Source organism: Mesoplodon densirostris, chromosome 1 (assembly GCF_025265405.1).
Source record: "Mesoplodon densirostris isolate mMesDen1 chromosome 1, mMesDen1 primary haplotype, whole genome shotgun sequence".
Classification (NCBI taxonomy): Eukaryota; Metazoa; Chordata; class Mammalia; order Artiodactyla; family Ziphiidae; genus Mesoplodon; species Mesoplodon densirostris.
The window spans coordinates 70,481,084-70,508,544 of NC_082661.1; the positions used below are offsets into that span (position 1 = coordinate 70,481,084).

Below are 27,461 nucleotides of genomic sequence, written 5' to 3' on the forward strand. Positions count from 1 at the left end.
GATCTATCCTGGAGAATGTTCCATGAGCACTTGAGAAAAATGTGTATTCTGTTGTTTTTGGATGAAATGTCCTATAAATATCAACTAAGTCCATCTTGTTTAATGTATCATTTAAAGCTTGTGTTTCCTTATTTATTTTCATTTTGGACGATCTGTCCATTGGTGAAAGTGGGGTGTTAAAGTCCCCTACTATGATTGTGTTACTGTCGATTTCCCCTTTTATGGCTGTTAGTATTTGCCTTATGTATTGAGGTGCTCCTATGTTGGGTGCATAAATATTTACAATTGTTATATCTTCTTCTTGGATCGATCCCTTGATCATTATGTAGTGTCCTTCTTTGTCTCTTCTAATAGTCTTTATTTTAAAGTCTATTTTGTCTGATATAAGAATTGCTACTCCAGCTTTCTTTTGATTTCCATTTGCATGGAATATCTTTTTCCATCCCCTTACTTTCAATCTGTATGTGTCTTTAGGTCTGAAGTGGGTCTCTTGTAGACAGCATATATATGGGTCTTGTTTTTGTATCCATTCAGCCACTCTGTGTCTTTTGGTGGGAGCATTTAGTCCATTTACATTTAAGGTAATTATTGATATGTATGTTCCTATTCCCATTTCCTTAATTGCTTTGGGTTCGTTATTGTAGGTATATTCCTTCTGTTGTGTTTCTTGCCTAGAGAAGTTCCTTTAGCATTTGTTGTAAAGCTGGTTTGGTGGTGCTGAACTCTCTCAGCTTTTGCTTGTCTGTAAAGGTTTTAATTTCTCCATCAAATCTGAATGAGATCCTTGCTGGGTAGAGTAATCTTGGCTGCAGGTTTCTCTCCTTCATCACTTTAATTATGTCCTGCCACTCCCTTCTGGCTTGTAGAGTTTCTGCTGAGAGATCAGCTGTTAACCTGATGGGGATTCCCTTGTGTGTTATTTGTTGTTTTTCCCTTGCTGCTTTTTTTTTTTTTTTTTTTTTTTTTGCTGTACGCGGGCCTCTCACTGCTGTGGCCTCTCCCGTTGCGGAGCACAGGCTCCGGACACACAGGCTCCGCGGCCATGGCTAGCGGGCCCAGCCGCTCCGCGGCATGTGGGATCTTCCGGGATCGGGGCACGAACCCGTGTCCCCTGCATCGGCAGGCGGACTCCCAACCACTGCGCCACCATGGAAGCCCCCCTTGCTGCTTTTAATATGATTTCTTTGTGTTTAATTTTTGACAGTTTGATTAATATGTGTCTTGGTGTATTTCTCCTTGGATTTATTCTGTATGGGACTCTCTGTGCCTCCTGGACTTGATTAACTATTTCCTTTCCCATATTGGGGAAGTTTTCAACTATAATCTCTTCAAATATTTTCTCAGTCCCTTTCTTTTTCTCTTCTTCTTCTGGAACCCCTATAATTCGAATGTTGGTGCGTTTAATGTTGTCCCAGAGGTCTCTGAGACTGTCCTCTGTTCTTTTCATTCTTTTTTCTTTATTTTGCTCTGCATCAGTTATTTCCACTATTTTATCTTCCACCTCACTTATCCGTTCTTCTGCCTCAGTTATTCTGCTATTGATCCCATCTAGAGTATTTTTTATTTCATGTATTGTGTTTTTTTTTTTTTTTTTTTTTGCGGTATGCGGGCCTCTCACTGCTGTGGCCTCCCCCGCCGCGGAGCACAGGCTCCGGACGCGCAGGCTCAGCGGCCATGGCTCACGGGCCCAGCCGCTCCGCGGCATATGGGATCCTCCCAGACCGGGGCACGAACCCGTATCCCCTGCATCGGCAGGCAGTCGGACTCTCAACCACTTGCGCCACCAGGGAGGCCCTCATGTATTGTGTTTTTAATCGATGCTTGATTCATCTTTAGTTCTTCTAGGTCCTTGTTAACTGTTTCTTGCATTTTGTCTATTCTATTTCCAAGATTTTGGATCATCTTTACCATCATTATTCTGAATTCTTTTTCAGGTAGACTGCCTATTACCTCTTCATTTGTTAGGTCTGGTAGGTTTTTATCTTGCTCCTTCACCTGCTGTGTGTTTTTCTGTCTTCTCATTTTGCTTATGTTACTCTGTTTGGGGTCTCCTTTTTGCGGGCTGCAGATTCGTAGTTCCCGTTGTTTTTCGTGTCTGACCCCAGTGGCTAAGGTTGTTTCAGTAGGTTGTATAGGCTTCCTGGTGGGGGGGACTAATGCCTGTGTTCTGGTGGTTGAGGCTCGATCTTGTCTTTCTGGTGGACAGGTCCATGTCTGGTGGTGTGTTTTGGGGTGCCTATGGCCTTATTATGTTTTTAGGTAGCTTCTCTGCTAATGGGTGGGGTTGTGTTCCTGCCTTGCTAGTTGCTTGGCATAGGGTGACCAGCACTGTAGCTTGCTGGTCGTTGACTGAAGCTGGGTGCTGGTGTTGGGATGGAGATCTCTGGGAGATTTTCGCTGCTTGATATTATGTGGAGCTGGGAGGTCTCTTGTGGACCCGTGTCCTGAAGTTGGCTCTCCCACTTCAGAGGCACAGCATTGGCTCCTGGCTGCAGCACCAAGAGCCTTTCATCCACCCAGCTCAGAATAACAGGGAGAAAAAGCAGAAAGAAAGAATTAGTAGAAGAAAGAAAGAGAGAGGGAAAGAAAGGAAGAAGGGAAGAAAGGAAGGAAGGAAGGAAGAAAGAAAGAAAGGAGGGAGGGAGTGAGGAAGGATGGAAAGAAAGAAGGAAAGAAAGGAGGGAGGGAGGGAGCAATGAAAGCAAAAGGAAGAGTGAATGGAAGAAGGGAGGGAGGGAGGGAGGAAGGAAAGAAAGAAAGAAAGCCAGGAGGGAGGGAGGGAGGAAGGAAAGAAAAAGAAAGTGGAAAGAAGAAGGGTGGGAGGGAGGGAGGAAAGAAAAAGAAAGAAGGAAAGGAAGAGCGGAGGGAGGGAGGGAGGAAGGGAAGGTAGGAAAAAAAGAAAGAGCAGGTAAAGTAAAATAGAATAAAGTATGAAATATAGTAGCGTTATTAAAATTAGAAAGTAATTATTGAAAAAAAAAAAAAAAACGGACCGATAGAACCCTGGGACATATGGTGGAAGCAAAGCTATACAGAGAGAATCTTACACAGAAGATTACACATACACATTCACAAAAAGAGAGCAGGGGGAAAAATCAAAAATCTTGCTCTCCAAGCCCACCTCCTCAATTTGGGATAATTCGTTGTAAAAAGAGGAAAAGGGCAAGAAGTCTGAAATCTTGCTCTCTAAGTCCACCTCCTTACTTTGGAATAATTCGTTGTAAAAAGAGGAAAAGGGGGGAAAGTCTTAAATCTTGTCCTCAAAGTCCACTTCCTCAATTTGGGATGATTCGCTGTCCATTCATGCACTCCACAGACGCAGGGCACATCAAATGGACCGTGGAGCTTTAATCCGCTGCCTCCGAGGCTGCACAGAGAGATTTCCCTGACTCTGCTCTCACAGCTCCCGGGTCTCAGCCTTGGACCTGGCCCCGCCTCTGCGCGTAGGTCGCCGGAGGGCGTCCGTTCTTCGCTCAGACAGGACGGGTTTAAAGGAGCCGCTGATTCGGGGGCTCTGGCTCACTCATGCAGAGGGGAGGGAGGGGCGCGCAGTGTGGGGCGGGCCTGCGGCGGCAGAGGCCGGCGTGACGTTGCAGCAGCCCATGGCGCTCCGTGCGCTTTCCCGGGAAAGGCGTCCCCGGGTCTCGGGATCCCGGCAGTGGCGGGGTGCACAGGTCCCCCGGAAGGCGGGGCGGACGGTGACCCGCGCTCGCACACAGGCCCCGCGGCTGCGGCGGCGGCGGGCGGCGGCAGGCGGCGGCGGTGGCGGGCCGCGGGGGCGGTGGCGGCGGCGGGCCGCGGCGGCGGCGGCGGCGGGCGGCGGCAGGCGGCGGCGGTGGCGGGCCGCGGGGGCCGCGGCGGCGGCGGCGGCGGCGGCGGGCCGCGGCGGCGGCGGGCGGCGGCGGGCGGTGGGCGGCGGCGGGCCGCGGCGGCGGCGGGCGGCGTCGGGCGGTGGGCGGCGGCGGGCCGCGGCGGCGGCGGGCGGCGGCGGGCTGTGGGCGGCGGCGGCGGCGGCCCACGCCCGTCTCCGAGGTCCACGCCTTACCCGCGGCTCGCGCCTGTCTCCGGCGCTTCCCTAAGCAGCCCCCTTAATGCCCTCTCCTCGCACACCAGGAAACGAAAGTGAAAGTGAAAAAAGACTCTTGCCTCTTCAGCAACTCCAGACCCTTTCCCCGGACTCCCTCCGGGCTAGCCGTGGTGCACTAACCCCTTCAGGCTCTCTTCCTGCCGCCAGCCCCAGTCCTCTCCCTGCGCTCCGACTGAAAGCCGATACCCAAGCCTCAGCTCCCAGCCCCGCCCGCCACGGCGGCTGAGCAGACAAGCCTCTCGGGCTGGTGTGTGCCTGAGGGCACCGATCCTCTGTGCCGGAATCTCTCCGCTTTGCCCTCCACACCCCTGTTGCTGTGCTCTCCTCCGCTACTCCGAAGCTTTCCCCCTCCGCCACCTGCAGTCTCCGCCCGCGAAGGGCTCCTTTTGGATTTCTATCTGTCAGGGATTCATTCCTGAACTTTTCATTTCTCCGGGAGAATTTGCAAAAGGGAGGTGCTGGCAGGTCGCTGGAGGATCTTGATGCGAATGAACTCAGGGTTGTCCTTGAATCATACTGCAAAAACCCTGACAAACTTTGTTTAATAGCGTAGCAGGATGTGATCTGAATGGGTATTAGAATTAGGGAGAATTTCCAGCCTTGGGTCTGGAGTATCCTTTGAGTTTATTTCAATAATGTAACACTCGAGTCATTTCCAAAACCTTCATGGGGCAGGAAAAAAAATTTCTTCCACCAACCAGCAGTCCCAGAAGGACACACACAGGGGCAACGAATGGGGGTTTGGGGGAGCAGGGCTGTCCTGAGTCCCGATCAACAGCTGTTCTCCTTCCCCAGGGCACTAGTTACCCCCCCGGCAATCCTCAGATTAACCAGAAGCCCAGTGGGTTTGGAGAACAAAACGATGGAGATCGGCAAGGAAAGCACACACTCACCACCCTTGAGGTTTCTGTCCCTGAGCATGGGTGCCCCACCTGAAACAGGGCTGGCCTCTCCCTGCCCCTTTCTCACTGAGCAATGCACGCCATCCGATGGAAAGTTTGGGTATGCATTGCCAGTCAGCCTATCTTACTTGTGGGAATGGGCTACTGGCAGAAAGCAAGACTCCTGCTTGCTTTTTTGTCAGGATGGGGGAGCCATCCCAACATGCCCAGTGGGTGATAAAGCCTGTTCAACTCTGCTGGTCAGTCAGCCAGCCCACCTGATCTCACCTACACTTGTCCTCTGACTCTGCCTGTACCTGTATCAGGGGTGATATTTTATCCCTAATACACTATAATGTGCTTCATCTCTCAATGTATTGAGACCTCAAAAAGATGTAAAGAAAAGAGGAGAAATTAGCACTGAGCCTGTGGAATCCCTAGGATTTTTGTTTTAAAAATCCTCAACATTTTTACTTTATTTGTGTATAATGATAAAAGTTAGATCATAAAGATAAGATGATAAAGATTAAATTGCTAATTAAAATGATAATACCGGTGAAGGTCATTATAATCAGACCTGGCAGTGATTTTATCACCCTCAAAATGTCTGCAGGACATCAACCAGTTGATCCCCAAATGGTGTCCTGAGACAGATGGAAGGTACACTATTTCCTGTTGCGGACAAAAGAGAAAACTGAGACTGACAGCAATGAAGTGACTCGTTTAGGGTCACCCAGTTAATAAGTAGGAAGCCATCTAACCCTCTTGGACCTGTGGCTCTTTTAAAGCAGCAAATGATGATGATGATGAAAATGATATTGATATTGTCAGAGCATCAATGAGCTGGGGTCGGATGGGTCATTTGATTCTGTAGTTCTATACTTATTCTTTGGGAAAAAAGTTTCATGCCATTAAGTTGAAAACCAATGTCATATCCCTTGAGATTGCGGTAAGTTACAGACAAGCACAGTTTGGATATTACTCTCAGGGCATGTAGAATCCAGTAGGCAGAGGTAAGGCGAGGGCATACATACAATAATAATACAGTCACAAGAATAAACATAGTTGCCAGCGGCTGGGAGGTGGGGGCAATGGAGGTGCTATTCAATGGGGATAGAGTTTCAGTCATGCAGGATGAAAAAGTTCTACAGATCTGCTGTACAACAGTCAACAGTACCGTACTGTATACTTAAAAGCTTGTTAAGAGGGTAGATCTTATGTGTTTTTTACCAAACACAAAAATAAAAAATAAAAATAAAAATATTCACAACAAAATAGCCATGGACTTGGGAGCACTTCCCACGGGCCAGGCTGTGTTGCTTTTCATGAATGAACTAGCTTCTCCTTAGAAGGACTCCCTGAAGTGTGTCACCAGCACCCACAGTTCACAGGAGCAGAGGCTGAGGTTCAAGGGTGTGCAGAGCTCATGTGTTGGGGTGAAGTCAGTGAGTTCATGCATGAAGTGCCTGGGTGGTCCAGGCTCCAAGCAGGTGAAGTGCAGGAGGGGCAGGTGAATGAGATGCAGGGAAGGAGAGAAGGACCCTCCAGACGGACACAAGAGCAGGAGCTGATGCCGAGCCATGGGAGAAAAGTGACAAGTTCGGTCCACAGGAGCTCGGACTACAAAATACCACTGGAGCAACAGGACAAGAGAGGCAAGCCACACCGGAGCAGGCAGAGCGCCAGGCCACATCCCTCGTCTTGCCTCTGCAACAGCTCTACGAGGCTGTTATACACATGCCACATCTGGAGTTCAGAGATGGTGATTTACAGGGGCCACACAGCTCCAAAATGGCTAAGTTAGGAGTCAAGCTAGGTCTGTCTGAGACCGAGTCTGTGCTCTGCTTACAGCCCCATGTTCTTTTCTCTGAGCACCAGTTTAAGAATTGGGGGGATTTATTTTTACATCATTGAAGAAAGGCACTGAAGATCACTTAGCTGGGATGTAACATACAGTTTTTATGACACTGCTTAAACCAGAGCCAGCAAAGAAGTCACTACTTGTGGGCCAACTCCACTGGTAGCTTCTGTCAATAATATGGTGTCAACAAGGATTCTGAGGCTTCATCTAGACTCAGAGAGAAAGAGTGGTGGGATTGATGAGCAACGTGGGCCATGTGTATGGAAGTGGAGAGGTCAGTAAGAGTCCCAGGTGTGTGAGAGGCACTAGAGCATCCTGGGTACAGGGTGGATGGAGGAATCCAGACTTTCTGAGTTTGAATCTCAGCCTTGAGTGCCAGTCCTATGGCCTTGGGCAAGTTCCTCACCACCTTAGTCTCTTTATCTGAAGACAGGGCACCTACTCAGCATAAAAGAAATCTCACCTTCCTAGGAAAACTGAACAGTTCTGAAGTCATAGTAACAACTGCATCCAGAATTGGTTTTAAATCTCCTTAATTAACCAATGACAACTCACCTCAGGAAACACATCTCTGAAAGCCAGTCAGTGATGGTGTCATACCTTGAAAGGGAGCCAGTCAGTAGTGGAGTTACTCCCGTGAACACGCCTGAACACGCTTGAACATGTCAAGAGCATGCTTCCAGGGCTGATGTCAGACCACGCCCATGCCTGTCCAGCACTCCCCAAAACAAGCTCTTCATTTTACTGAGTGATGGTCATTTTGGTCATCTGGGTGATGGATATATTGGGGTTCACTATAATCTCTGTGTATGTTTGAAATTTTTCATAATAAATGTTGAATATATATATATTTCAAAAGCTCTTTCCCAAAATCCCACCTCTCTCAACCTAAGTGACAAGACAGCTTCCTGGCTGCAGATACTGAGCAGTGGTCTCCTCCTCTGATGCCCTGATAGCACAATCCGTTGTGAGGCCCAACTGCATGAACACATGTCACGTGTCTAAGAAGATGCCTGCTGCACATCCCATGCTCTGTGAGTATCTGTATGTATTTTCATCGTTTTCCACCCCTGACTTCATACGCGTGGCTATTACCTTGCAGAAACTTCTTCCTGAAAGCCTGGAACCCTCTTGAGGTCTGGTTTCCAGCCGACTCCCTAACGGTGAGGCCAGTGATGTTGTCCAGTAACAGCAGGTCAGAGAGGTTGGCAGCCGCAGGCGTCCTGGTGTTGTTCACAAACAGACGCACATGAGCTGTCGGCCACTCGCTCTGCACGGACACCTAGGACAGGAGGCAAAGTGAGGATGGGCTTGCTGGCAAACCCAACTTCCCAAAACGAGGCCCCAGCTCAACCTGTGCCCGTGGGAGGGGATTAAGGCCTCACAAACGTTCTAGAATTTATCAGGTTTGATTTCAAAGGCCCCAGGAGAATTTTGACTCCTGCTTGCCAAGCTGTTGCTCAGAGATAATTTCAAAGAAACCAGGACCCTGAAATGCAGTGAAGTCATGCCCACAGAGAAACTTAGAAGAAAAAACATCCACGCACAGGACCACAGTCAGGCTGGGGAGACTGTGACAACGGGTGTCCCCAAGAAAAGCAAACAGTGGCTCTTTCTTACTCTATTAGTTTGCAGATTCAGCCCCAGCCAGTCCAGGGCCTCTGACTGCCATCTGATCTCCAGGTTTGCCCCAAGCTGGTCTCCTGTCTCCTGGCCAGTCGCCCCCTTCAGGGTTCTGCCTGCCCATGTGTTTGAATAGCTCAGGGCTAGGGAGTTCTCTGGTAGCCTAGTGGTTAGGATTCCAGGCTTTCACTGCTGTGGCCTAGGTTCAATCCCTAGTCGGGGAACTGAGATCCCCCAAGCCATGTGGTGAGGCCAGAAAAAAAAAAAAGTTAAATGAATAGCTCAGCTATTCAAAGCCAGTGGCCCATCAGCAGCTTGGCTCCCCACCTGACCTCTGCGACCTTGCCCTGCTCCCTCTCTCGAACCCTATCTCCCACCACTCCTGCCCTTCCTTCACCCCAGCTCTGCTGAAAGAGACACAGGAGCTGAGAAAGGAGAGGGAAGCCATGTATGTCCCAAGAAGAGTGAGCTCTGGAACGTAATAAATGAAAAAAGCAAGTTGTAAAACTTCTTGTATGGAATACAAGCACCAACATAAAAAGGAAGAAGGAAGGTATATGTATGTACATACGTGCATACACACCCACACCCACACACACTCATAACTGAGTGCATGTGGCAGGAAACATCTCTAGGGCACAGGAGAAACTGGTAGTACCCATTTTATCCAGGGAGGGGAGCAAGACAGCTGAGGGCCTGGGCTGAAATGAGGGCTGTGCAGTACATGGTCGGCTCAGCAGGCTTGGATTGTCCAAACCCTGCACATCCCAAAGAGAGGACCGGCTCCTGGGAGACTAACCTCTAAAGCCCTGGGCATATCCTGCCTGATAAGAGTGTCTTTATATCCTACGGCTTTGGGCCACCCCAGGTAGTCTCTGCTAACAATGTGGTTCACGGTGAGGGCCTTGGGCCAAGCTATGTTCAGGTGACCTGAATAACGGAGGTCAGCGACATGGGTGCTCCATGCCTACGTGATGGATCCTTAATAAAAATCCTGGATTCCAGGGCTTGGGTGAGCGTCCCTGGTTGATGGGCAAATTAAACGCTGTTCCTTCAACTCCACCAGCAGGAGACTGGCTGTCTTGGGCCTGGTTGCCCCAGAACTCTGTCCTATGTGCCTTTTGCTTTGCTAACTATAATCTATATCATTTTGCTGTTATAAACTGTAACTGTGTGTAGAACTGCTTTTCTGAGTTCTGTGAGTCCTTCTAGGGAAGCACTGAACCTGACGGTGGTTTGGGGGACCCTCAACACAGGATCATGTGAAAGCCATCTCATGAGATTAGTAAGGGTCAAAGACCTAAAAGACATTAAGTGAATTTTTAAACTGTTGGGCATCATATCAATGTTAAAATCTGAGAGAAAATATATACTTTCTCATTTTAAATGATCACAGAGGATTTTCACTGCTAATGATTTTATTGTTACCAAAAAATCTTAGTCCTGGTGCTGCCATATAAAATATAAGGTCCCTGTGGGTCGCATCATCACCCGTGTCCAGACATGGGTAGATAACCACGTGATTCGCCAGTTCTTTAAATACATAACTCTTACTAATATATGATTTGGGCAAATCCAATTATTTTCTCTTTAAGTATAAACTACCTATGAATACTCACCACTGCACATTTCTGAAAAATGACTCCATTCTCAGAAGTTCCTTGAATGTCTCTTGAAATGTCTCCATACTACAATAAAATATAGAAATCATTAGAAAATGAAAAATATTTCATGCTACATTTGTCAAGTAAAAGTACAAGATGAACTTTTTTTTTTTTTTTTTGTGGTACGCGGGCCTCTCACTGTTGTGGCCTCTCCCGTTGTGGAGCACAGGCTCTGGATGTGCAGGCTCAGCGGCCATGGCTCACAGGCCCAGCTGCTCCGCGGCATGTGGGATCTTCCCGGACTGGAGCACGAACCTGTGTCCCCTGCATCGGCAGGCAGACTCTCAACCACTGAGCCACCAGGGAAGTCCAAGATGAACTTTTAAAAGGGTCAGGCAGAGGGGTTACTTCTGCTGGTGTAGTAACTCCCATCAATCCTGAAGATTTTTTTAAAAGGAGTATTACAGGACTGGAACTTAAAACCTATGAGGGAAGAAGAACGTGGACATGGATCACACGGGGCTATGTCCTGGTCTGGGGTGCGTGTCAATGACACCATTGTCACAGGGACTCAGGCAACCAGGGTTGACACTTCAGCAGGAGGAATGTGAGCAGAGCTATGGAAAAATCCTTTAAGGAATGCGCACATGTCCTGTGTGGGGTACATCAGCCACACAACAGGAACTGAGTGAACGTGGACCACAGCATGTTGGGGCACCTCTCATGAGCTGGATGCATCATCAACAGGTAGAGAATCAACCCGGGATTGGGCTCCTCCTCCAGCCCCACGATGGCTCCCCTGGAAGGAGACCCGTGGAAAGCCAGAGCTCGCCCACCAGATGCCAGACCCGCTGCCCCTCATAATCACAACTGGTCCCTGTTCATTTCCACCCTTGCCATATGCCCCGTGACCCCAGGCCATGCCTCCCTGCTGTCTGCCCTGCCCCCCTCCATCTGCAGTGGGTGGATTCATACTCTCAATCACAGACCACGGCAGCTCTCAGTGATACCAGTGATCATAACCATGGTTATTCTTCCCCGAGATGCCCATCACTGTACACATATGAATTCTATTACTCCCATTTTACAGATGAGGAAACTAAGCCTCATGAAGGTTAACGCACTTGCCCAAGGCTGCATAGGCAGGAAGCTTGGACTCCACCCCAGGCTGTGTGCTCCGTATCCTATGATCCTCCCACACCGCACACCCCTCTCCAGAGCGTGACCCTCTCATTGTACAGAAGTGAACAAAGACACAGAAAGGGGAAGTGATGTCCCTGAGAACACGCTGACCACATGCAGCAGCATAAGCTGACCAGGCCTCTGATTCCGGTTGAGTCTCTGTCCGCGACCCCACCCTCATGCTCTGACGTGCCAGGCCCCCAGTGAGTCCTTGAGGGCAGACACCTGGCTTTCTACTCTTCTGGTCCCCACACAGCATCTTGCAAATGACAATTGAATAAACATAGCTTGTTGGGCAAAGACACACAGGAGGGGGGATGGAGGATGGAGGTGCTGCCGAAAGAGGGGTTGAGTCACCTGTCACTGGAGAGGACTGGAAAGACGATGACCAACATGGTGGGTTGAATGTGGCTCCACGTCCTAAAGCCCAGATCCTGGGAATGTCACCCTATTTGGAAAAGGGGTCTTTGAAGATGTAATTAAGCCAAGGCTCTCAAGATGAGATCATTCTGGATTTAGGTGGATTGGATTTAGCTAGGCCCTAAATCCAATGACAATTGTCCTTATCAGTGACAGAAAAGGAGAATACACAGCCACAGAGAAGAGGCCACAAGAAGGTGGAAACAGAGTGACAGTAAATGTTACACGTCAACTGGCTGGGCCATGGTACCCAGCCATGGTACCCAGATATTTAGTCAAACATGTCCAGATGTCACTGTGAAGATATTTTAGATGAGAGTAATGTTTAGGTCAATGGACTTTGAATAAAGCCAATGACCCTCCATGAGGTGCGTGGGCCTCGCCCAATCAGGTGAGGCCTTAATGGAAAAGACTGAGGTTTTCCCTAAGGAAAAGGGAATTCTGTGGCAGACACCTTTCCAACTTGAGCATCAGCTCTTCCCTGGGTCTCCAGCCTGCCCTGCAGAGTGGGGACTTGCCAGTCCCCACAATCACATGAGCAATTCCTTAAAATAACCGCCCCCCCTCTCTTGCTCACATGTGTCCTACCTGTTTTGTTTCTACCAGTTTTGTTTCTCCAGGGAATCCTAACATAGAGATTGGAGTGAGGCAGCCACAAACCAAGGAAAGCTATCAGAAGCTGGAAGAAACAAGGATGGATCTTCTCCTACAAGCCCCCAGTGACAGCACGCCTCTGCTGACACCTTGGCTTCCCACCTCCAGAACAGGGAGAGAATAAATGTCATTGTTTTAAGCCACCAAGTTGGTGGAAATTTGTTACACAGTCTAGGAAACTAATACAAACATGTAGCCGGGGGCTTCCCTGGTGGCGCAGTGGTTGAGAGTCCGCCTGCCGATGCAGGGGACACGGGTTCGTGCCCTGGTCCGGGAGGATCCCACATGCCGCGGAGCGGCTGGGCCCGTGAGCCATGGCTGCTGAGCCTGCGCGTCCGGAGCCTGTGCTCGCAACGGGAGAGGCCACAACAGAGAGAGGCCCACGTACCACAAAAACAAACAAACAAACAAACAAACAAAACAGGACCCCTTGCCCTGCTTTAGAACCAGCAGACGCGGGGGCCCAATGCTCAGATTCACACATCCTGTTCATCTAAATACTGTACATTGTACAGAAGCAGCAGCTCTCTGGAAAGAAAAAGGGATTTGCTTCCCAATGATAACTATACTCAGTGAAAGAGGAAGAATAGGTTTTTTGGAGGAACAAAAGCCTGTGACATTTTCTACACATATGGTCCAAAATTGGCTTCTTTACAACTTCTGATATGTCTTTTAAAGAACTGAACATGTTACTTACCAAGTGGTGTGTTACAGCAGACTCTCTTTTAAACAAGGTCTTCTTGGGCCACGAGGGTATAAAAGCAAAAACAGAATGAATCCACGGCCCACTAGAGGCTGCAGAAGTCGGGGCTGGGTTAAAGACTTCAGTTTTCTTATTGAATTTCATTCCAAATGGTGCTTCTACTGCAAAATAACAATGCACATGCATTACATAATACAGAAAGGCAGCGGTTAAACTCCAGAGGCGAACCACATGGTACGTGAAGGCACTTGAAAAATCTTTGCTGAGTAAGTGAATAAATGAGTGAATGAATGAATGACTTACCATCTCTTTGCCAAGAAGATGAGGCATTCTCATTGGGAGACACAGAGCTTAAGGACAGTGTTTCTCGAAGTCTGTGCTCCTTACCTGGGCTGTAGGCTGAAATGTACATTCCTGGGCCCCGCCCCAGACCTACTGAGTCAGAACCACTAGGCAGGGGAGGAGCCATAGGTGATCCTTACACACCTGGCATCAGACAGCCCTGAGTTCGAATCCTGGCTCTGTCACTTACCAGCTGTGTCCTTGGAAACTCATCTGACCACCGTGTAAATTTATATTTTGAAGTGACCTGAATTGTGGAGTTGTGCCTTTTCAACATTTATCTTCTATCCAGATATAAACTTATATTGACTGAGAATGAGTCCTGTTATTCAGTCTTTCTTACACAGAGTATTGATAGCAAGGTCTTTAGAAGTGTTTTTGAACCCTTTTTTAATAGAATTTCTAAATATATGTAAGAAAAATTAAAATTAAAAAAAAAGGACATGGAACTGGAATCCTAGATAAAATCAATATCTTTTTTTTTTTTTTTTTTCCTTTTTTTGCGGTATGCGGGCCTCTCACTGTTGTGGCCTCTCCCGTTGTGGCAATATCTTTTTTTCTAGAATAGTATCTGTGGTTGATTCAGTTCATGATGTTGGAATGGGGACAAAGGTGAGCATCGGGGAATTGACAGCCCTCACGTGGAAACAGGCAGGAGCTTTCCCAGGCTGGCTGCTCAGTCGGGATTGTTTGAGTCAAGCACACAAGTGGGACAGGACACCCACCTCTGGACTGCAGCCCAGCCCCTCGGGCTAAGAACAAATGCTTTCCCAGGAGACTTGCTGGATGTAAAATCCTAAGGCCACTCTGGGCTTTATCTCTGGTGCCGGCATCCTGCAGGTGCCACCTGCTCCTCCAGGCCCTCAGAAGGCCCAGCCGCAGGCTCTGATGAAGACCTGAATGAGGCAGCCACTGCTACTGTCCACAGACAGTATAGAAGGAAGTCAAGCTCTGAAGTGACCATCACCACCCACTGCATCATTGCCCAGCAGCCTCCCCACTAATGCCACTGTCACGTGGGTCACCTGTACTATTTGTGCAGGTGTTCGGATGCACCCTCACTCCCTTGCCTCTGGGCTGCCACAGGCCTGGAAGCCTCTCCCTCCATCCCCTTGTCCTGCTAACGACCACTCCTCAGGACTCAGTTGAGCAGCACCTCCTCCAGGAAGCCCTCCCTGAAGCCCTCCCAGTGGCCTTAGTCCTCCACCCCCTGCTCTCACTACAACCACAGTCCTTAGTGCACTGCGCTCCCTTTGACCGACAAGTCTGCTTAATCAGTGGCTAAAAGGTCTTTGTGATTACTGTGATATCACCTCAACCTATTTTATGCAAATGAAAACACTGGATTTTGTAAAATGTAAAGACTGCAGAGAGTAATAAAAGATATAAAAAGTACTTTTAACTCCCCCAGGAAATGAAATATGTTTATCCCTGGTATAAAACAAAGAGGTGTATTCATAATCTGTGCTGAGCAGATTCTGGACAAAAAAAGTATTCTGCCTTCCCAGGACCCCTCCCTTCATGGTAGGCACCCCCCCACACACACACTAGTCAGTAAGATTCTTAGTCTATACAGAAAAACCTGGATCCCAGCCCATCCTAGTCCCCAGGAGGCCAGAATTAGGCACAGAACCCAGGACACTCTCCCCCCAAGCCCCAGTGACAGGGTCAGGGATTGACATGGGACCCAGGCTGCACCCATTGGTCTTTCCTGAACGTTTGCCGAGCTACTGGGAAGTCTCTTCCTTTCTGCAAGTGGCAGCAGTCAGACTCCTGGAAGTCCAGGGCTGCCAGTGGTTGTCTTTCCCGCCACGTGGAAAGAATGTTCCTGAAAATCACACTCACCAGAGGAAAGCAGGGGCCGCAATGGAAAGAGAAAGGCAGAGCCCTGACATATATCCACTGCCATGTGTGAAACAGATAGCTAGTGGGAACCTGCTGTATGCACAGGGAGCTCAGCTCGCTGCTCTGTGATGACCTAGATGGGTGGGATGGGGGCAGGTGGGAGGCAGGTCCAAGAGGGAGGGGATATATGCATACATACAGCTGATTCACTTCACCGTACAGCAGAAACTAACACAACATTGTAAAGCAACTATACCCCAATTAAAAAAAAAAACAAAGAGAGAGAGAGAAAGGCAGAGCCCTGAGAACACCACTCCCACATCCATCAGTGCCTAGGGCCTGCGAGGCCCAGTTATAGGGACCAACAAATTCCTCTTTGCTTAAGTTAGTTTCAGTTGAATTTCTGTCACCCGGTGTGGTAGGCTGAATGACAGTCCCCAAAGATACCCAGGTCCTAATCCCAGGAACCTGTGAATATGTTACCTTATATGGCAACAGGGACTCTGCAGATGTGACTAAATTATGGGCCTTGTGATGGGGAAGTAACCTGGATTACCCAGGGGCCCATAAATGTAATCCCAGGTGTCCTTAAAGAGGGAGGTAGAGAGAGATCTGAGAGGCAGAAGAGAAGGCCATGTGCCCGCTGAGGCAAGATGCGATTCTGCTGGCCTGGAGGCTGGAAGAAGGGGCCATGACCTGCAGAATGCAAGGAATACAGCTCCAGATCCTGGAGAAGGAAAGGCCTTCTTCCTAGGGCCTCAGAGGGAGTGAAGTCCTGCTGACACCTTGACTCAGACCAACTAGACTGATGTTGGACTTCTGCCCTCCAGAACCATAAGAGAATACCTTCGTGCTGTTTTCACCACTAAATGTGTAATAACTTGTTACAGCAGCAAAAAGAAACTCATACAGTGGCTAATAAAAACATTCTGCATTTTCTTTATCAGATGCCTTCGGGGGGAATGAAGACAGACCACCTCACCCTGAATTCTGGGCTGTGCACCCAAGCTCCAACCCGCTGCTGTAGAAGGTGACACATTGCCTTGCTCTGTAAGGCACGCTGGTGAGCAGGGGGCAAGGGAAGCAGAAGTAGGAGGGCTATGGCTTTAGGGTCTGGTTCTCTCTCGTGGTCAAATCAATAAAAAATCAACCAAAAGAAAAACCTACCTGCAGTCAGAAAGTGAGAGCTTTCCACACTGGGCCAAATTCCATGGGACAAGTCCTAAAAAGAGTCAAAAGGCACAAAGACATTAACGAAGAACATACTAGGAGTGGCTGAAAGTCATTTTTGTAAATGGCTCACGTGGAGAGGAGCTGCACTTTTATCCAGAAGTCTGATGTAAATCTTTCTAAGTCGATCATCCCACCAGCTTTTGAGTATAGGATGATGTAACTGCATTGCTGGGAGCTGTCTAGGGAGACAACAGAGTGTGGAGGAAATTTCATATAGTTGGACAGACCTGGGTTCAAATCCCATCTCTGCTTTTCACGAACCCCGTGACGCTGGGAGAGCCTCAAGTCTCTGAACTCCCAAGATCCTGCAAGTTTTCACAGAGTGGCACATAAAACACTAGCCTGGGAGTCCGAAGAACTGGATTCGAACTGGACCATTTACTCACTGTGTGTCCTTGGCCAAGTCTCTCAGACTCTCTGAGCCTCAGATTCCTCCTCTGAAAAGTATGGACCTCAGAGCCTCCTCCCAGCTTGCTTCACCTCGTTCAGTGATGAAAACATGTCTAAATGGGGCCCAGCCAACCCCTCCACTCTACCTTTGTAAAATACTGAGCCTTGGAAAGGCCCAGACCCCACCACTATAAAATAATGATAATAATAATTACTGTTATTATAGTGCCCTGACTACTGCCATTGAAGTGGGCCAAGCCCAGTCTGTTCACAGCAGCATTATTCACAATAGCCAAAAGGTGGAAGCAACCCAGTGTCCACTGATGGATGGATAAGTAAAAGTGGTCCATGCATACAATTCTACTTATAGGAGGTATATCAAATTCATAGAGACAGAAAGTAGAATGGTGGTGGCCAGGGACTGGGGGACAAAAGAATGGGAGGGGTTGTTGATTAACGGGGACAGAGTTTCAGTTTCCAAGATGAAAAGAGTTCTGGAGATGGAAGCACAACAGTGTGAGTGTATTTAACATCGCTGAACTGTTAAGAGGGTAAATTTCGTTATGTGTCTTTTGCAACAATTACAAATATAAACAAATAAATAAATAAAGCAGATCTGTGATTACCTAGAAAGAACTCTAATATATATCAAGTAAGATCCCTAGGTCATAAAATTATGAATAATATGGTTTCATTTAATAAAAATGGTGGGCTTCCCTGGTGGCGCAGTGGTTGAGAGTCCACCTGCCGATGCAGGGGACAGGGGTTCGTGCCCTGGTCTGGAAAGATCCCACATGCCGTGGAGCGGCTGGGCCTGTGAGCCATGGCCGCTGAGCCTGCGCGTCTGGAGCCTGTGCTCCACAACGGGAGAGGCCACAACAGTGAGAGGCCCGCGTACCGCAAAAAAATAAATAAATAAAAATAAAAATGGCATTTTTATATGCTTAAGACATTATTATATATTTAATAATTATATTTATGTATTTATATTATCTTTATTTTTATATAAATTACAGTTAGTTTACTAGTATATATTTACATATTTACTTATGTATTTAATAACTTGAAAGTATATCTATATATGTGTAAATATTTAACAATATACTTAATACTAATTATTTATACATTTAATATAATTACACGTTTAACAATATATAATATCATAACCACACATTATTTTTAAAAGCCTAGAAAAGAGTATGCTGAAATCTTAGACTCTGGGTCTTGGGGACCAAGTCTGTGCACAGTAGAGGGGAGAATCCCTTGTTTCCACGCCACCTATATTGTTTCATTTCTTGTAAGAGGAGCGTGTGCCCATGTGTCATTGCAACAACAGCAAGAAGGAGAACATAGACTGAGTGATGGGAACTACACCTGTTCCTTCAGGGTCTTCCAGGCCCCCCACCCCCAATGTGAACGTTGTCCCCGAGACCCCCTCGGACAGGTGTGTGTGGCCAGGACAACCACTAATGCATAACGTGCCTTCCACAAGGTGGAAAGAGATGCCACTTCCTCAGAAGAAGAACGCCGTGTGCCAGACACTGATGTGGATGGAATAAGTCTTTGCTGCCATCTGGCAGGAAAAAAAATCTCCTAAGAGCATACATCCAGCCTGCGCATAGTGACCTCCTTCTAACAAGTACAGTGCAGGGGGAGGGGTTAATTTCACAGTGGAGCAACCTGGCCAGCGCTGGTCCAGCCGGGAGTTCAAGGTCAACACCGACAGCAAAACATCCCAGAAAACTTCCTCTTAATTGCTAGTCTCTACTTCTGAAATTGAAGACCATGCCATAGTTTCCAACTTATTTAATATTTCTTTCCCTTTGACTGGGAATCCACTAAAGAATCATTTTTGTCATTGTGTGTTTCATTTAAAGAAACATTTACTAATATGATCATTTTTACTGTGTCAGCAGATGTCTTTTCCCAATTTAATTCCTGGAAGCCAGGAAGAATTCCAAGCAACTCACAATTATTTGACAGTTTTCCATCTTTGTTTCCACTGGTAGAAACAGCCTTCTTAAATGTTCAACTCTTTCAAATAAATTAATAATATCTTGAATTTATGTTCATGTCTAATCTAATGTTCCCAAACTGGGATAATTTCTAGTCAGAGAAAATACCCCAAAGCTGTTTTGTAGGACAAGGTGTTCTGTACATTATTTTTTATGTGGCTGCATATCATTATAAACATAGAAACAAAAGTTTAATGTATCTAAATCTGTCTTCCTTTGATGCTCATAAATTGAATATGCTGTCAGGACCATGTGGGTGTTTTTTCACTGTTATAAACTATAGTGAAATCTGAAAACAAACAAATGAAAAAAAATGCCAATAGCGATAAATCACGTTACTAGATGCACCAAGATGAATCCCAACAGAGGGCACCCTGCAAAATAGCTGCCCAGTACTCCTCTAAACTGCTGAGGTCCTCAAGACAAGGAAAGTGACAGCTACATGTGAAGTGGTGTCCTTGATGGGGTCCTGGGACAGAAAAGGACATCGGGTACAAAAGCTAAGGAAATCCTGGGGGCTTCCCTGGTGGCGCAGTGGTTGAGAGTCCGCCTGCCGATGCAGGGGACACGGGTTTGTGCCCCCGTCCGGGAAGATCCCACATGCCGCGGAGCGGCTGAGCCCATGAGCCATGGCCGCTGGGCCTGCGCGTCCGGAGCCTGTGCTCCGCAACGGGAGAGGCCACAACAGTGAGAGGCCCGCGTACCGCAAAAAAAAAAAAAAAAAAAGACGAGTCAGAGCAAGCCACTTTTCTGCTCAAAACTCACCCATGGCTTCCATCTAACTTAAAATAACAGCCAGTCTTAACCATGGGCCACAGGGCCTTTCCTGATCTGGCCCCTCCTCATCCTCTAGCTTCACCTCATCCCACTCCTCCCTTCTCCCCCCACCCCTACTCAGGCCACACCAGCCTCCTTACTGGTCCTGGGCCACACTGAGCACTTCCCACCTCTGGCCTTTGTCCTCACTATGATCTCACTCTGGAAAGTTTTTCTCCAGAAGCACCCATGCCCCTCCCTCATTCCATCCAAGGCTCTGCTCGACTGTCATCTCCTAAAAGCCCCTTCCCTGACCACCCTGACCATGGTGCTCAAGGTCATCTCTGCCAGTCCACTTTGCCCACTGTATTTCTCTCTACAGCCTGACCACCAACTGCCACACTATAGATTAACACCATTTAGTGTCTTTCTCCTGCCCCAAGAATGCAGGTCTAAGAGCAGAGACTGTCTTGTTCCCTTATATCTCAAGCACCCAGAACAGCCTGGCACCTAAAGGGCCTTCCATAAACATTCAGAAGCCTCTTGTCCACTCAAGCCTTCACTGTTTCTCTCCTTCTGACAAACTTCCAATAGCACTTTCTGGGCTGATGGAAATGCTCTATGGTCTGGGCTGTCCAATATGGGAGGCACCAGCACATGGGGCCATCGAGCACCTGAAACGTTTAAATTCAAACAGCCACAGCGTGGCTGGAGCCAATGTACTAGACACAGCAGTTTTAGAACAACTGGAAAACAGTTGTAAACTGGCTGTTAGCTTGCCCTTTGCAGGAGGGGAGAGATAATAAGTTCATGTGAGCATTTGGGTTCCAGTTTTCAAAGCACTCTTTTGTAGAGCCTAGCATCCAAGTAAATGTTCTGGCACTGGCTTCCCAAAGGAAAGATCAGGTGAGGACAGGTGAGTGAGCTCTGAACGTGGGGGCCATTGTGAGAACACAGGACAGGCCTGGGGGCTTGGCTCCCTGGGCCTTGGTTTTCTCATCAGCAAAATGGGCCAGATACTTCCCACCACACCAGACAGGAGCAAGTGAAAGGACCTTGTGAAGATGTTCATCATGAACTTTATAAAAGCTCAGTAAACGGACACAGCATTATTACTTTGTCTTCTCTAGTGAAAACCTAAGAACTAATCATAGACAGTGAAGGGAATCTCATTTAAGAGACCTAAAAATCTGTAGCAAGTGTAGCAGGCACCCTGGGGTCTACAGGTAGAAAACTCAACAGGGCAAGAGGAACCGGGCCCTGGGGGAGGGCTGGGAGGACCACAGGGCAGCGATGGGCCAGACCACTGGACAGACATTCCTGGGAACAGAAGCCTGGATTTGCAACAGGGGTCAGGGTGGAAAGGGGATATAAGTGGCGAGCGGGGGGCGGGGCAGAGTGGTCAGGTGTATACCATGGACAGGTCACCTAGAGGTGGGGGGAGGAATGGACGGGAAATTAGGGTGTGAGGGTGACCCAGAGGAAACAACCATCAAAGGCCAGAGGCTGAGGGGTGGGGACTGAACCTAGTGGGTGCAGCCGGGTGGGCGAGGGAGTGCGGAGCAGACATCAGAACTGATGAGGAGGAAAAGGCAGGGCGACTGGTGACCAGATCTGGCGGAGGGAGAGGGGAAATCTAGGGTGACAGCCAGAGCTCTGTGGCCTCCCAAGTTAGGGACCACACAGGAAGGGGCAGGGTGAAGTAGAAAGTGGCTAAATTTGCAGTCACAGAAAACCCCAGCAATAGTGCCTTTTATCAGCTGCTACAGTGTCCCGAAGCACTCACCTGTGTAAGATGCTCTACCTACATTACCGAGCTCATCTAAACTCTCACATCTACCCTCTTGGGTGGACCCTGCAATAGTTACAGATCAGGAGACTGAGGCACGAGAAGTGAAGCTACCGGCCCTAGGTCACAGAGCTCTTAGGCTACTTAGGGGGATGGACCCGGCCTCTGGCAAGGTGCAAACCCACAGCCACCAGCCACACCGCTATCTCCACCTTTCCAGGGAGTTTGCTGGCCACAAGCGGAAAGGAACACGGGTTGCATCCTACTCAGATCCCGCCCGCCCTTTAGGGTAATTTCCCTAACCCGAAGGGGCCTCCCCGCCGCGGGTATAGGGTGAAGCCAAACTTCCCAACTCAGTCCCGAGACTGGGGGCGGGCCCTCCTTACCTCCGCGGTCTGCTCAGGCCCCACCCCGCGAGCCGAGCGGGGATCCGGGGGAGGCTGGGCGCCGAGGGGGCGCCGGAGGGGACCCGGGTCCGCGGGGAGCCGGCCTCGGTGCCCGGACCCCGCGGGCAGCGCCAGGGCGGCAGCCAGGAGGCCCCCGGCCAGCACCCACGTGGCGCGCCCCCGGGCGCACGCCAAGCCCATCGCCAGCCAGGGACGGGAGACCCCAGACGTGACGGGGGAAGGCCGAGTTGGAGCAGCTTCCGGACCCCAGGCCCGCCCCGCCGCCGAGCATGCTCAGTGAGAGCCTCCGCGGAAAGTTTTCTGGAACAGACTCAGGCATCTGGGGCTTGGCGGGACCGGAGGAGGCTGAGGACCAAGACCGGCGTGGGAGGGAGGGAGCCAGGCTGGCGCGGCGGGCGCTGGGCGGCCACACGTGAGTTTGGTCGCGCCCCAGCCGGGGGCTCTACCAAAATCAGATTGGGTGACCCCTGCTTCCAAAGATTTCAGGGGCTCCAAGTGCCCCTCCATTAAGGCCTCCTCCGTTCTCGAAGTCTCAGCTCAGACTCACCTGCTCCAGCAAGGCTTCCCTGACACACACACACCGCGCTGAATCCGGAGTCTGCCCCGGCCCACCAGCCCCGTATTAGAGAACTGTGAAACTTTTGTAGAGGCAGGGTCATGGGGACACAGGACAGCAAGGAGAGGGGCTAGGAGGGAAAAGGCAGCTCAGAGGCTAGAGAGGAAGGCCGCTGTTCATGTTCTGTAGGGTTCTGTTCAACCCAGTGAGGTTCCCACTGTGTGAACCCTTGCTGTGGATGAGCCCTTGGACATGTCCAAGAAGCCACCCTCACATTCCCCCAGGAGGGAGGGGTGGGCAGGTCGTCAGGACAGCCACTGGGGGACCTCTCTGGGGAACCAAAAATAGGGGAGTTGGTGTCTGGAGCCAGGAGGCAGCAGCTGAGCAAACTCCCAGAACTCTCCACGGCAGCAGGGCTGTTACTGCCCTGGGCCCGCAGCGACAGCTTACACCTCTTCACCCTCCTGCAGCCTTCCTGCAGGGCAGCCTGTCAGGCTGTCTGCAGCCTCAGGCCAGGGAGCCTGGCACCTGTGCTCCTTCTTACCCTGCCCCTCCGAGCACCGTCCTTTCCTGACTTGACAGGGACAAGACAGTGGGGTTTGGGAATCTGAGAGTTTATTAGCCAAGCTTTCCGCACAGGGTACACTGTCCTTGGGGATACGCAGCGTGTGCCAGGAGTGAGACAAGGCCGAAGACTAAATGCTAGCATATTGCTTGAGCATTAATTCTATTAGTGAGAAATGTAAAGGATGATTTCGATATGCAACCAATTTTATAATAAAGTAAGATGCAAAGAACACTACATTTTAAGAAATAAAAGCCTGAGTATCCAAAGAAATAGCCAGCATAAAGCAAGAACTTCTGGTTATTGCCCTCATACATGTTCCCAGGAGCCTTGGAGATGCTCCTAAGGAAACATTTAAGAAGCACCACATGGCAGAGAGTGTGAGTCCTGAAACCAGACAGACACGGGTGTGAATATATGTGCCCAGCTTCCTATTGCAAGACCTTGAATGAGCCACTTCTCCTGCCTGGCTGTCAGTTTCTTCATCTATAAAAAGTAAATCTAGATAATAGTTCCCATCTTGCCAACTTGGAAGGAGTGAAGAGGAAATGATGGAAAAAGCTGGAAACCTGAGCTGGACATCCAGGTCAAGGACACAAAACCCCTCTCTGGATCCCCAGAGATCCCCATGGTACCCCTGCTCTGGCCCTCACAGGGAATTAAGCTCCAAAGGGTAGGGGTGTGAGTGCATTCATGTGCGCATGCACGTGTGTGTGTGTGTGTGTGTGTGTGTGTACCCCAGCACCCAGAAAGAGAGCTATCATCAGTAAATGTTGCTTAAAGAAAGAACAGTTGCTGAATTCTTCTGCCTATCTCCCCACACAGCCGTGAAATCCTCACTGGTGGACCTTGTCTGGTTGTTGGCTGCCCTGGTGCTGGTTCAGACAGCAGGGTCTCTGGAAATGCTGAGTGAATGAATGACCACGCAGCATCTCCTGGCTAGCAGGGGCTGAGTGTAACAATCTCCCTACACGTAGTCTTAGAGGAAAGCATTGACCATCCTGGAAGAAAATAGTATTAAAACAGGAGTCTGCAGGCAAACAAGTTCAGAGGCGAGGCCGGACTGTGCGGTCCAAAGGGGGCCAATTGGTAGAGGTCAGGAGCAAAGCTGAGTCAGACTCGCAATGTATCACTTAGTGCTGACCCTGATCCTCATCAGGAGGAAGGGCGCGTTAATAGTACCCATCTCCGAAGGTTGTTAAGAAAGTTACTCGGACCATCAGGCTAAATGCTTAACAAATCCTAAGCACTCTAAACAACCGAGCATCACCCTCCTCCCTGGCTGTGGTCCCCTCCCCCTCTGGAAGTCAAGAGGTCCCTGCAAAACAAGACTCCTCCCAAAAGGTCCTCCTGGCTGAGAAGCACGCCTCTGGCCGGGCATGCTCAGTGCAAAGGCAGGGCTGGAGGCGGGGGTGGTTCAAAGTTTTGGGCGGAGGGTCCAGGCTCCTCCCTCCGTCTGGGCAGCGCCGGGAAGCTGGAGGGCAGCTGGAGGAAGGAGGCTGCACAGGCCGGAGGAGTCGGCTGAGCGCGCCGCGCCCCTGGCCCGCAGGGGACCAGGTCCACTGAGGACCTGGCGGGGATGGAGCTCCGAGCGGCGGGCGGCGGCAGCGCGCGGCGGCGGGTGGGATGCGGCGCGCCGGCCGCCTGAGCAGTCCCGATGGCCCGTGGCGCGGCGACCTGCGGGAGCGACGCGCGGCTGCAGCTGGGCCGGGACGCGGTGCGGCCGGCGCCCGCGCTGCTGGTCCCCGCCGTGCTGCTGGGCACCGCACTCGGCCTCGGCCTCGGCCTCGGCCTCTGGCTCGGCTGCCGCGCCGCCCGCCCGCGTCCGCCGCACCAGGTGGGTCGGCCGAGCGGGCAACCGGGGTGTGGGGCGCGGGGGCGCGGTCTTCCTCGGCCCTGTGGTCCGGGTTTCCAGCCCCCTTCTCTGAGTCTATTTGAGCGTGATCTTGGGCATCGCTCGCAAAAGGTCTTGCCCTGGGGGATTCCCCTTCTGCTCCGGGAGGCGGCTGGAGACAGTGATTTCAGGGGGAGCCGGCCAAGTGACAGAAGGGCTCTGGCTTGGAGTTGCCCCGAAGTGTCTGCTCCATCTGACAACGCTGTGTGACCTTAGCCGATGAAGGCCTCCAGGCCTCAGTCTCCTCATCTGTAGCACTAAGCGTTTGGACTTATGGGCGGAGCTCAGCGTGGTGGACAGGAGGGCAGGGGATTTCCCCACCCCTGGATGTCCATTCTGCTTCCTTGCTGTGTGCATTACCCAGTTAGCTCCTCTTGAGTCCCAGCTGCTACATCAGCATGCATTCAACATTTGACCACACAGCAAAAATTTGCTGAGCACCTTCTACTGCCAGGAATGGCCCAGGGACTTAGACACCACATCAATGTACAGGATAAACCCTGCTCCTGCCCCTGGAGGTTCACAGCCTCTGGATGGACAGATTGCAAGTAAACACTTGATTATAACACAGCCCCATCATGAGTTCTGTGATGGGGAAATGAAAATGCTAGCATTTATTGAATTCTGGCTGTATGCTAGGTGCTGAGCTACACTTTCTACCTGAAAATGATCTCATTGACTCTGCGAAACAGCTTGTGAGCTTGTTCCATTAATGTCCCCATTTTGCAGATGAGGAAACTGAGGCACAGAGAGGTTAAAATAACTTGCCAAATGACAGGCGTGTGTGTCTAACCCCAAAGCCACTGTATAGGAGATGGATGGGATTGGTCACAGGTGGCTGCCTGAAGGGGATTAATGGATGCTTCATATGGCAGTTGTTGTTATGGAATCGGATGTTGTGTGGAGGTATCGGGCATACAGCAGGCATTCCATCAGTGGTGGTATGATCACTGTCTTAGGTTCCTGCAGCTTTGACCTCTTTGAGGGAGGAAATCTGATGGGATCTGAGATAAGGTGGTGTGGTTTTGTTCCCCCATTCCTGGCCCACATGAGAAGGGGATGCATCCAGCAGATGTAAGCATCTCACATGGCAGGTGAATTCAGGGGCGTGTCGTGCTGCAAAGGGGTGATAAAAGTTGAAATTAACATAGTGCAAGATGCTTGTAGGTAAGTTTGAGGTTATCACATCCCGCTGGTGATTAAGAGACACTGGCTCCTTGTGTGAAGAGGGAAATAACACGTCAGAGCCTTTCCTGGGTGCCAGGCCCCTTGCCAGGAGTTTGCGGGCATTTGTTTCTATATTCTCACTCCAAGCCTTTGAGTGGGGGGACTGTCAGCCTCACTTTCCAGGTGAGGACATCTAGGCTCTGCAAGGTTGTTCTCTGTCCAGGGTCACATGATGAAGGAACAGTGGCTGGATTTCAACTGCAGTCTGTCTGAACCCCCAAGTCAGAGTGTTTAGTCATCTGCTACCTGGTAAGGTGGCAGTTAGTATCTGTCTTAGTCTGGGCTGCTATAACAAAAATACCATCACCTGGGTAGCTGATAAACAACACAAACTTATTTCTCACAGTTCTGGAGGCCGAGAGTCTAAGATCAGGGTGCCAGCATGGTTGGGTTCTGGCTAAGGTCCTCTTCCAGGTTGCAGATGACTGACTTCTTGCTGGGTCCTCATATGGCAGAAGGGACAGGGGAGCTGCTGGGGCCTCTTTTATCAGGGCACTAATGCCATTCATGGGGGGCTCCACCCTCATGACCTAATCACCTTCCAAAGGCCCCACCTCCAAATACCATCACCTTGAGGGTTAGAATTTCAACACATTAACTGAGAGGGAAAGGGACACAAACATTCAGACCATAGAGTAGCCCATTTCGCAGCCGAGTAAGCTGAGGCTGACAGAGACTCACCAAGCTGTCCGGGTTTGCACAGCTGGTCGGTCACAGCTGCACTAGTCCAATTGAGGGTGGTGGTGGCTCAGACCAGGTTTGTAGCTATGGAGGGGGCTCTGGCTCGAGGGTAGGGCTGATTGGATTTTCTGATGGTTTGGATGTGACCTTTGTAGCACTCCTTTCTAAGTGTCCTCCTTTCCTCCATCTCCCGCCTCTAGTTTCTATTTCTAAAATAGAAGCAATATGACTGTCCTGGTTAAAAACCTCCAGTGGCTCCTGGTTACCTACACAAGATCACGTCCAGTTTCCTCGCATGGTATATAAGGCGACTGACCTTCCCTGGGACATGGAAGCCCATGCATCCAGCCACACAGAATCCCCTTGATCCCCAGATGTCGCTGCACTTCTGCACATCTGTTCTTTGCCTCTTGTCCCACCCATCCTTCAGGACCCAGAAAGAAAACCATGTAGGAAAGTGTTCCCAACCTCAGGCTGGATCAGACACTTCCTCCCTCTTGGGTCCCGGGCACTCTGTTCTCCTCCTGTGGTCCAGGTCACCCAGCTCATAATTCTGTCTTGCACCACTTTCCCTTTGTGGTTTCTGTTTTATTTTGTTTATTAGTTTTATTTCATCATTAAAACTTTTTTTTTTGCATCAAAGTTACACATTCACATAATTTAAAATGTTCATTTGAAACCATTTCCCACTTTTCAGAAGCCATCTTGTTCGACTCTTGTTCAGCTGGCTAGTTTGGTCATTTACT

At 49.8% G+C, this 27,461-nt stretch overlaps 2 protein-coding genes across 6 annotated transcripts in view; one reads left to right on the plus strand and one right to left on the minus strand.

The window, feature by feature from the left end:
- Nucleotides 1-22,027, minus strand: part of EVC2 (EvC ciliary complex subunit 2) — a 155,304-nt gene extending 133,277 nt beyond the window's left edge. Inside the window, exons 1-5 of the mRNA XM_060104248.1 lie at nucleotides 21,772-22,027; nucleotides 16,370-16,424; nucleotides 13,010-13,176; nucleotides 10,072-10,140; nucleotides 7,925-8,111 (exon numbers count right to left, since the gene is read on the minus strand). Coding sequence (XP_059960231.1) covers nucleotides 7,925-8,111; nucleotides 10,072-10,140; nucleotides 13,010-13,176; nucleotides 16,370-16,424; nucleotides 21,772-21,972 — 679 coding nt within the window. The 5' untranslated portion in view covers nucleotides 21,973-22,027. The remainder of the gene's footprint in view (nucleotides 1-7,924; nucleotides 8,112-10,071; nucleotides 10,141-13,009; nucleotides 13,177-16,369; nucleotides 16,425-21,771) is intronic.
- A 2,350-nt stretch (nucleotides 22,028-24,377) lies between these two features.
- The window catches only part of EVC (EvC ciliary complex subunit 1), an 81,332-nt gene continuing 78,248 nt past the window's right edge, over nucleotides 24,378-27,461 (plus strand). For all 5 annotated transcript variants that reach the window (XM_060104269.1, XM_060104276.1, XM_060104298.1 and 2 more), the window contains exon 1: nucleotides 24,378-24,750. In XM_060104269.1, the coding sequence (XP_059960252.1) occupies nucleotides 24,571-24,750 (180 nt within the window). In that variant the 5' untranslated portion in view covers nucleotides 24,378-24,570. The remainder of the gene's footprint in view (nucleotides 24,751-27,461) is intronic.